The sequence below is a fragment of the Arachis stenosperma genome, chromosome 2, assembly GCF_014773155.1.
Source record: "Arachis stenosperma cultivar V10309 chromosome 2, arast.V10309.gnm1.PFL2, whole genome shotgun sequence".
In the NCBI taxonomy this organism is placed as follows: Eukaryota; Viridiplantae; Streptophyta; class Magnoliopsida; order Fabales; family Fabaceae; genus Arachis; species Arachis stenosperma.
The window spans coordinates 1,147,851-1,158,821 of NC_080378.1; the positions used below are offsets into that span (position 1 = coordinate 1,147,851).

The 10,971-nt window shown below is 32.2% G+C and overlaps 1 protein-coding gene across 1 annotated transcript; it reads left to right on the forward strand.

Annotated features, from left to right (window-relative positions):
* The first annotated feature begins 5 nt into the window (after positions 1-5).
* LOC130962012 (uncharacterized) lies at positions 6-9,449 on the forward strand. Its single transcript, XM_057888093.1, has 13 exons — positions 6-452; positions 790-867; positions 2,159-2,316; positions 3,379-3,442; positions 3,817-3,884; positions 5,147-5,411; positions 5,601-5,735; positions 5,854-5,960; positions 6,037-6,090; positions 6,194-6,277; positions 6,879-7,042; positions 7,783-7,936; positions 9,027-9,449. The coding sequence occupies exons 1-12, from the start codon at positions 155-157 to the stop codon at positions 7,928-7,930; spliced, it is 1,623 nt and encodes a 540-aa protein (XP_057744076.1). The 5' UTR covers positions 6-154; the 3' UTR covers positions 7,931-7,936; positions 9,027-9,449.
* The last annotated feature ends 1,522 nt before the right edge of the window (positions 9,450-10,971 follow it).

Consider the following 10,971-nt stretch of genomic DNA (forward strand, 5'->3'; position numbering starts at 1 on the left):
ATTATTATAAAAAAATTGCTGCAGTGTCTCGGATCAGATCAGAGAATAAGAGGAAGAAAGAAGGAACCAAAGCAATTCAATTTCCCTCTTTCCAATCTAGAATCCTCTTTCTCAAACCCACCTAGTCCCAAAGTTGAGTGTAAAAGGTGCAACAATGCTAAAAGGGAGATTCTCGTTCTTCGGGGCTTCTTCTAACTCAATCAACACCAACACCAAGAATTATTCATCATTATCGAAGGGTGAAGAACTGCGTCCAAAACTGAATCTCGAAACGGATAGGCAAGTATATAGGCCTGGTGATCCAGTCGTTGTGACCATTCAGATCTCAAACCCGTCCAATGAGTACTCTTTTCTAATGGAAAGGCTCGGTTTTGAGATCAAAGGGATTGAGAAATTGGACACTCAGTGGTTCGCTACACCGAAGCCTCTTCCTGGTTCTAAGCAAAGGAGAGGTTCGTTCTTTCCTTCAGTCGTTCATTCCTTTGCAACATTTGAATTTCAGAGTTTTTCTTGTTTCAGTCTTAACTGCAAATTAGTGATTATTGTTATTATTGGTGTTTTTGATTCATGTAGTAAGCTACACCTTAGTGGGATAAGGCATAGTTGTTGTTCGAGGGTTAGAATTAGAAGTTCTATAGATTCTTAAGTAATCTGGCTAGAGCCATTTGTGTTGCCGAATTAGATGTGTATTACTTGCTCAATTATAGCTTTTGCTATTTTTTCTGTTTGGGTATGGGAATGTTTTCTACTACTTACACTGTTAATTGATTTTTTGCTTTTTTGTTTCAGGTGAAAATGTGTTTTTGGATGCCTCAACACCAGTCTTAGTGGCAAATCAGATTGTTAATTTTGGAAGAAGCAAATCATGTACGTGGCGTTCTAGATTTAAGTATATATATGCTCTTCAATTTGCTTTCTTCTTTGCTTCTTTAATCCTTCTTCATTCTAGCAGAATAAATCCAAAATTGTTATTGATGATTTTTGGTACCTAGCTCCTGTAGTTAGACAACTTAGAAGAATGGCACAACAAAGATGAACTCTTTGGTCCTATCTAAAAGCATGTCATAAACCATCTCTTTTAAATGCTTAAGCTTTTTTATGAAGGCAAATGAATGCATCTATATATCTATAACACAATTCTTATTAAAGGCTTCTCAACGCAAATATATATATCTATAACACAATTCTTATTAAAGGCTTTCAAACGTAAAATGTGCTTGAATTTGGAAGCTTGTGGACCATTTGTTTGTAATAGCAGTTAGGATTGGAAGTTTAGAAAACTTCATTTCATTCCAAATTCCAACATTACCGAGGAAACTCAAACCTTTATCCATAAATTCAAATAATAGATTATGATGATTCTTAACACTTGGGGCACCATCCATGAGAAAGAGGGGTGGGAGAACACAAGGTCAGCATGTAGGAGAGTGTTATAAAAGGATATATAAAAGAGTTGAAATTTGACAAGTGATAATACACGATCCTGAATTGTTGACTATTCATGTGAATCATTGGTCGTCGCTATGGTGTATTTGACTAGTGCAAAAATTTCATTTCCTTTCTTCAATGCATCATTTATTTGGAATAAGATATGGTGGCTCACATCTATTTGTGCAGAGCTAGCGGCCTTTTTCTTTTTCAAGATTTTCTCTAGATTTAGCTAGTACCCGCACAGTGATCACTTACCTGATTACTTTTGAAGATACCATCAGGGATGGATCCAGAAAAGTTGGAAAAAAAGAAGGGGGGGGGGGGAGCTAAAAATATATATCAATAGCTTTGGTGGTGGAGATGGTAGTAGCAGTGTTGGAAGAAGGGAAGGGGAAATAGAGAATAAGATTTTTTATAATAACATTTTTTACCCCTTAACTTTTCTGAACTGCTTCAATTTAATTCTCATGTTTCTGGATGGAAAATGGGAAAACTCGAAATGAAAAAGTTGACCAATCTTTGATGGGGAGGTAAAACTGAAACTATTTAGAAACATTGGGGACAAAATCATTGAACTGTTTTCTTTAAGCTTGAACTCTGGAATTTTCTTGAATGTATCCCGTTGCATGTTGCCTACTTATGAGACTACCTTTGAAAACGTCATGATTTAATGGTTGTCTTATTTTAATTGGTGAAGGTTGATTGTATGGGGCATTGTTGATTGCAGATGTTGTACGAATGCTGCTGCCTGACACTATTCCTCCGTCGTACAAGGGTTCAAATATTCGTTATTTGTACTATGTTAGAACTGCATTAATGGGAGGGTGGCTAGTGCTTGAAAACGGGCAGTCTCGTCCAGAGACCACAAATGATGTTAATGATTTGGTTGGTTTTCGAATGAATTCCTGACATATGCTGAAATGCTTTTGCATCACTTTATTTTCATGCTGAATTATGGTTCTGATGTTGGCATATCTTTTTTGGTTTTTGCATTGTCAGGAAAATGTTTGCCTTTCCCCCATGTTTTATTTTTATTTTATATAATTCAAGCTTTATTAGAGAGCTAATAATAGCAGGAGAGGGAAGGCTCTGGCATGCCATGATGATTTGCACTCATTTTAAGCAATTCCATGGGAGTAGTATGTCATTCTTATTGGGGGATGATTATCAGCCTTATTTATAGATTAGGTGGAAAATAGCCCAATTGCTAGAGGTAGATAGACATGGAGAGAACCTATATATGAAAACCACTAAGGAGATTTTAATTTTAATTGTTGGTCTACCATTACAAGTTTGTTAGTTTCAATGCGAAACCATTGAGGTGCAATCTTGTTTTGTAATCATGAGCCATATGCCAGATTAATGTATAGGCAGGTGGCTTTTGGGCTCAGGTTATGAATTTGAAAAAATGTTGCTAGACTCTTTGCTCAACAATACTATGAAGTTTTCTCCTTATGATATCTGCAATGCATAAAAATCATGTAGTGGGGATGCATGAAGATATTAAATTGCAAAAATATTTTTTATCTTTTAGAGCAATACTACAAATCAGCTCCTAAGGAATTTTAATTACCAAATCAGTCTCCAAATTTTTATGTCATAGCTAGTTGGTTCCCACATCAAATTGTTCGTCTATATGGAGGGACTGACTTGAGAATCTTAAAAAATTCTTAGGGACTTTCATATGTTTATTAAATAACGATGGAAACTAATTTGTCTAAACTTTCATATGTTAAGCAGAATATGACATGGGGATGATTTGCCTAACAAAATAAAATGTTGGGGGACTGATTTGGTTAATTAAATTCATTGGAGCTAAAGTATCCAACTAAAATTTCTTATGACTGATATGAAATATTACTCTATTTTTTATTTTATAACATTGTAACATATTTTGATATAGTTGCTTTTACATATTTTTTAAGTTGTTTACTTTCACTTTTACAGGAAGTACGTGTTCCATTACAAATATGGATAAACCAGAAAATCAATGGCTTTCAATCTGATGAAGGTTACCTGAATAGCTAACTTATTTTTCTATTTCCTATGCATTGTAAACCTGCTAATAGTTTTTGACTTCCATTAACATTTTATTTTCTCAAATTATTGAAGTTAAAAATCAATAGTGATTGATCATTTTACTGCTATCTGTTAGCATATGAGAATGTTATTCATTTGACAAGTTTATTACTTGATTTTGATTTTTGAATGTTAGTGTGGTATTTTCTCATAGTTCTTTCAGTTTTTTTTTTGCTTCTGCTCCTTGCTCTAGATTCTGATTATTATGATTTTTGTTTTGTTTTACTTTCCATTTCATTGCTTTTGGTGTGTTGCGGAAACACCTGCATACTAATACTTATATATAGATATATCTTGTTTTTTCAGATATTGTTCCTCCAACTATTATCCAACCGGATTTATTTTGGAAAGAGGTGGATGCAGATGCTGATTGGGTATGCTATTGGTGATATTTTTTAATTGGGTAATTTAAACTTATCTGTGGTGTAGCCTAAACTCATTTGTCACCCTTTCTTTAAATAATCTGGTTTATTTGTTTTTGTAATTGTCAAATATTTTGTGTGCAATGTGAAATGACTTGATAAATTATGCTCTAAACTGGTTATCTATGGACTATGGGATTTTGGTTAGAAAACAAAGTGGTCCAATGTACAAGTTGTTACTGTGGGGAGTTTAGATGTACACAACTTTTATCTTTGCAAGCAGTGTCTTTCAGGAATTGAATCCAGTTGCTATTACACCAAGGTTCAGCTGATTTTGGTTATAAAGAAAGAAAAAACAATGCTCTTTGTTTGGGAAAGTGGAATACAAAGAATGTGAGTAGTGACTAGCTAGGGAAAAAAATTGGGTCATAAATTTATGATGCTTTTGCTTCTATTTTTGTTATTTTACAATGCTATTGCATCTCTAAGCTTGTTTTCCTTAAATGTATTATTTTGCTTTTGATAGAAAGAAAAACATTAATGAGAAAGAAATAGTACCAAGGGAGAGGATAAAATATTGTTCAAAGAGTGAAGCAACATAGAATGTGCAAAACAAATTTAGCTACTTGACCAGACTGGCAGCATGCAAATCTCTCAGCACATAAGAGTTTGGTTGGTTTATATTTCTTGTTTCCAAAATTAATTAGAAAAATAAAACAGTATTTCCAATTTTCCCTGTTTCCAGCATTTTGTAAAGGGTACACTGAAACAAAATTTTGCAACTTCCATTGTTTTCTTCACAAAATCTTGAAACAGGCAGGTTTGAAAATAGAATTTTTATAATGAGTTTTGAAAATAGAAAATGAACATATCTAACAGAGCGAGACCACTACAGAGTGCATGTGAAGCTAAAGAAAATACTCTTTCTCAAATATGGCAAAAATTTTCTTACAATAGCAACCGTTGTATCCTGATATTGTTCTATTTTTTCCCTTTTATTTAATGGGCTCTTGTCCTTTGTTGTATTCCTTCATTCATGCTGGAAGTTTGAATGTAAACTTTTTCTATAGTCATCCTTCTTCCTATAAGGATTTAGTGCTTGTTAAACTGTATTATATATTTCAAATCCTCCTCTGAGAACTATTTATTCTTCTTGTTTCTGGTTTTATGCAAATCCCTCACTTGGCATACACTTCTGTAATGTATTGACGTTCACTTAACCCATAGCCTTTTTTTTCACACAATAGATATAACATAGAATCATTTCTGTCCAGGTTAGAGCAAATGATTATTACGATGCTGCTGAGGAGGACTATGACAGCTCAAGGGATGATGTGTCCTCTGTTTCTTCTTTTAATTATAACCCCACTAAAGAAAATCTTTACAGAGGGTTTGGAAGTTCATTATCATTACGATCTTCTTCTGCAAGATCATTGAACAGAGAATCTTTTGCTCTAGAAGGTCATCGAACAAGTTTATCTTCAAATATAGCGCTTCCTCGACTTTCTGTTGCTGAGGTGTTATCTGATCCTGGCGCCGGTGAGTTAGTTACCTGTACCTGTACTCAGATAGGACAGTTTGTTTGAAACTGCTTATTGTTCTGTTGAGAAAGCAATCAGTTACAAGTTTCAAGTTATGCTGGTTTATTAGTGTCTCATAGATAGGTGTCATCTTTTGCTATTGCTTTCTCCAAGGACCTGCTTTGCCAAATAATCTTTCGTATAACAGATGTCTTATCAAACCAGAAATCACTTGCTATTGCCTCACCAAGTGAGCAACAGAAGTACAGGAAACCATTTTCTGCAGAAGATGATGCTGGAGTATCCACTTCACCAGAAGTGGGAGCGAATGAGTCTTTAGCATGTAAATTGATAAATTTTCTTCACTTCAAGTTGATTTTGATATCCAAAGGATACATTTTGGATATTAACATTCAATATAGATTCTGCTTAAGCTAATCTGTTTCATACATTTTCCACAGCAGAAGGCTTCACTAGAGGAAGGTCTTATAACATCAAACTGGATGATCAAGTTTTGCTTAAATTTTCACCAAAAAATTCTGATGCAACTTATTACTTCAGTGATATGGTAATGATAGCCTTAATAGAGTTTGATACATCCTGTGCACTTGTTGGGATCTCTAATCACAAACAACTTGTTGCAGATAGGTGGGACTCTTACTTTCTTTCATGAAGAAGGAGCTAGGAGATGCCTTGAGGTGATTGGCCTGTTGTGAGCTTTATTTAAACTAATAACTAACCAATTATTCAGCACGATTGATGCAATGGAAGGAATTTATTATTATAATGATCATTTTGCAGATCTCAGTAACATTGGAAACTTCAGAAACTATAAGTAGGCGATTTATTCACCCTTCTAGGAGGAATTCCCCGACAATAACCAAGGTATGTACCCTTACTGCTCAAGCTTTTTCGAATCCATGTTAATTTTTGTATGTGTCACTGCTAAATGTCATAAAAAAATAAAATTTCCTTCTTTGATTGAACTCGCTCTTGTTTATTTAATTGTCTCCTTTAGCCTCTCTTGGTATAAACCTCCTCAAGAGATGCTACTATTGCTTTCTCCCAAGTGAACTTTTGCAAATATGTAGTTACATGTACTTGTGATTATAGGCTTATACACTTAACATTCTATGCGGATGCGGTGCTTTTTTGGGTCTTGTTGGCACTTTTACTTCTCAATATTCACAACTGTAAAGCATTCCTCATCATGTAGCAGTTTTATAGGGACTCTGTGATTGCAAATTGCAGATGAAGCAATTCTTTATTTTGTTCTACTTAACATACTAACAGTATCTGTCTGCATTATATTATGTCCTCTGTCTTGACTTTTGGTTTGTGTTACTGATTTTTCATGGAATATCCAGAAAGAAAAAGCAATGAGATCTTGATTTAACTAGTGGAAAACTGAATCTATGAGCATTTAATATTTCAAAATGATACTGGAATCTGATTCTGACAATTATGTTCTCAACTTTGCTTTTAGATTCAGAGCGACCATCATGAGGTTGTTGCAGATTTGGTGCAGACAAGCTTCTTGTTTTCTATTCCAATGGATGGTCCAATGTCCTTCTCCACTTCACATGTATCTGTGCAATGGGTTCTTCGTTTTGAGTTCTTCACAACTCCTAAGAACGTGGATTGGAGAAGGTACGTGTTTCCCATCTATGAAGGCTTAGCATATACTTTTATATTTTTATTGTTTTTTTGAAAATAATTAATTCGAATCAATATGTTCTGTAACAATAATTTTCTAGGAATGAAAATATAAAAGTAAAATATTATGAACCATCCCCGGACCTTGCGTTAATGCAAGATGCTTGTACAACGGGCTGTCCTGTCCTCTCCTCCCCTCCCCCCAAATAAAATGAACTAAGGGTTTTGGAAGGTTAATAAAAAACTCCTGAAACCCTTGCCTCTCGAAAAATAAAATTCATCAACAATGTCAAACCCTCCAATGCCCTTCTCTTTCCTTTAGAACCTCTCCTAAACCAAATTCGTGAACACATCTTAAATGTCCAGTTCTGGGCACGAGGAGTGCCTTTTACATTCTCCATTACTCAAGGATATGACCAACATAACTTCTATGAATACTTTTGGCAGCCAACTTGTTACAGAGATAGATTCTCATCTTGATCTACATTCTTAAGAAAACCTACTAGTCATTTTCATTTCTGTTTATCCTTCATGTATTGTTGTAGAGACAATTTGTTTCAAAATGCAGCTAGGGGCTGGTTTATATAGCCTGCATGGAATAAATTTGCATAAGAACGGGCGATGAACTAATAATATCCTTATTGATTCTATTATATCCTAATTGCAGATACTAAAATAATATTTGCTGAATCTAACATTGTATCGGTTAAACTTGTATTGTTTCTGAACCACAGATATGAGCATCCACTTCTGATTGAGGGAAGGGATAAAACTGAATGGGTTCTTCCAATTACTGTGCATGCTCCCCCGAGTAGAGCTCTTCCTTCCGGCACAAGAAATGATAAGCATTTTTCATTGGATCCTTCATGGGGGCACAATTGACAAAAGGTATTAATGAATCCTTATCCAACCTTGTTTTCCGTTTCATTAGCTGAGGAATCTAAGTTAAAAGTCCACATTTCTGCAATTACTTTAATAAAAAGGTTTAGTGTGTGTTTGGATTATGGTTTGTCAAACCGGAGTTTGAATAAAAGTGACTTTATAGAATTGATTTTGGCTAAAAGTAAGTTTATGTCAACATGATTTATGTTTGGCAACTCTATACCAAAATTGATTTTGATAAAATAAATATTGTTTGGATAATATTAGTTAAAATCACTTTTAAATAGATAATTACTTAAAAGGACATGACATTAAATTATAATGTTATTTTTTATACATGTTTAATTTTCTTTTTTATACTTTTTTCTTATATGCTTTTTATATAGTATATTTTTAATACTCTCAGTACTCTTTTTTAGTACGTTATAATTTTTAACTATTATTATTATTATTATTATTATTATTATTATTATTATTATTTATGGTTAATTTTTTTATTTAATTTATTTTACCTAATAGGATCAATAAATTCTATTATAAAAAGATAATAATAAATATAATACACAAAAATCACAACTATAAAAATATATAATGTCAAATTAAAAATTAATAAAAAATATAAATAATAAATAATAAAAAAAGAGTTTATATAAGAGAGAAATAATAGGAATTCTATAAATAATGCAATAACATGTATAAAGGATAAAGTTGGTAAAAGAAAAATAAATATTGAATGTAGTGGCTAAGAGCACGTTAGTGCAACGGAGAAGCTAGAAATTATTGCTTCTTGTAAACGTGGTTTTGTAAACAAAACCACTTTTGCATTTGTAAAGGAAAAAATGAGCCAAACCAAAAATTGAAGCTTTCAAGAAGCTAATGTACTTTTTCCCTTCAAACGTGTTTATCAAACACACCCTTAGTTGTGTTAGAGTTTCCCATAGTTTTACTCAATTTTCAATTTAGTCCTATAGTTTAGAAGTTTCCAATAAAGCCTTTATGGATACCAATTCTGTAGTGTAGATAATCCAATAAGATGTTTTTTTTTAGTTTGGTTGTCATCCAATAATTGATTTTGGTATTAATTTGTTTTATGCAGCAACAAAGAAGGAAGCTGAAACGTGTGCAGCCTTACCATCTTTGTCTTTAAGTATCATTCCAAGTTTTATCTTTTTCTTGTACAAAATTTTTACAGGAGCCAAAATTGGCACAATTTGGCATCATTGGTTAACTCTGAAATTGCCAGATTCTTTCAGCATAGTATTTCTGCTTTCTTTGACCTCCACCTTTCTTTCTTTCTTGCTTTCTTTCTTTATGGGTTTGGTGTTGACTTGATTACGTCCCATACTCAATTACATGTTGATTCTCCACCCCCCTTTTCCCCATCACCACCACCACCATTTTTTTAGCTTTATCTTACAGGTAAAGGATGATAAATTCCAGTTGTGATAAAAATAACAATTTGTTGCTTAGCGTGGTAAATTGTATTGATGATCAATTCCAGTTGTGATAAAAATAATTGATTTGTTGCTTAGCTTATCTAATGTTTTTAAGTTTTCCCAAAGTTACAAATATTTTACGAACAATCCACCCTTACTTTCTTTCCTGTTATTTTCTTTGTTGGATACCTCAACGAAGATTCTATAATTATCTTAATGTGATTTTGGTATGTTATAAAAGTGATATCTTTATTTAAAGTATATCTAAATAAATAAGTCATATTTTTAACACAAATATCTTTGTGAAAAGATATTTTTAGCATCTTTATTGGAGTAGGATTTTTATTTTTTATTTTTTTTCGTTTATGGTTGGAACCCACCTACTTATTAAAAACTGAACATATTCATCTTGGTTAGGAAATGTTGGAATGTGCTAAATTTCCCTTCATTAATCTATTATTATTTTAATATCATTTAAATATGTCATGATTTGTTTCCTTTTACTTTCACGTGAATAATTTAATTTAAAATTGATTAATTTTCCACTCCTAATACTTGATTACTTGGTGAAAATAAATTATGAAATGTCAGTATAAAATTATCCCAATGGTGCATATACTTATCAAGTAGATAACTAATTTGACTGTATTTTGGGGCTTAATCCGTTGTTAATGAAAGAGATGTATTGTTTTCATTATTTTTATTAATAAAATTTAAGAGATTGAGATGGAAAATGCTGAGATAGGTTTACTTAATACAAGTTGAAGGAAAAAAAATGGACATTGAATCGTATGTTAAATTTATTTGTCACCTTAGTGTTATTTTTTATAGGTTTAATTACTCTGTTGGTCTCTATAGTTTGACAAAATTTGTAATTAGGTTTTTATACTTTTTTTTTTTAATTGGGTCCTTGCACTAATTTTTTTTCAATCGAGTTCCTATACTTTTTTTTTCTTTTATTTGAGTCCCTGCACCATTGTTTTTAGTTAGATCCCTATACAATTAAGTCAATTACTACTAAGAGTCAAAGAGGGACCTAATTGGAAAAAAAAATTGGTGTAGGGACCCAATTAAAAGGAAAAAAAGTATAGGGGCCTAATTGAAAATTTCGCGAAACTATAGGAACCAATAGAGTAATTAAACCTTTTTTATATAACATGTACAGTAAAAAATTTGTATGACATAAGGGGAAAGACAATATCAATCCCCCATAAGAAAGGTTTAAATGTAATTTACTATGTAAATTAGATAAACAAATTTTAAATTCTTATAATATATTAAATATTTAAAATTAAATTGTCTATATCTACTAACATTTATAAAAAAAAACTATTAATTGTTTATACATATATGTAAGTTTAGAAAATCTGTTTAATTTTTTCAAGCTACCTTTTAGTAGACCCAATCTTAGAGGTGGAGATACTAAACTTTTTTCTAAAACAAAACTTATAATGAACAATAGACCTAAGTTGGAAGTAGAGATTTTTTGGTTGACAAATTTCTTTTTTTACTTTACAAGTTATGTTGTCTAATAATATTGTTTAACGGGGACATTAAATTAAAAAGGCAACATTTTTGTTTGAGTTATGCTAAAAAATTTTAACA

Coding starts and splice junctions, on each gene's coding strand:
- LOC130962012 (XM_057888093.1), top strand. CDS start 155: ATGCTAAAAGGGAGATTCTCGTTCTTCGGGGCTTCTTCTAACTCAATC. Junction 6,091..6,193: donor GAGCTAGGAGATGCCTTGAG/GTGATTGGCCTG, acceptor ATCATTTTGCAG/ATCTCAGTAACATTGGAAAC. Junction 6,278..6,878: donor ATTCCCCGACAATAACCAAG/GTATGTACCCTT, acceptor CTTTGCTTTTAG/ATTCAGAGCGACCATCATGA.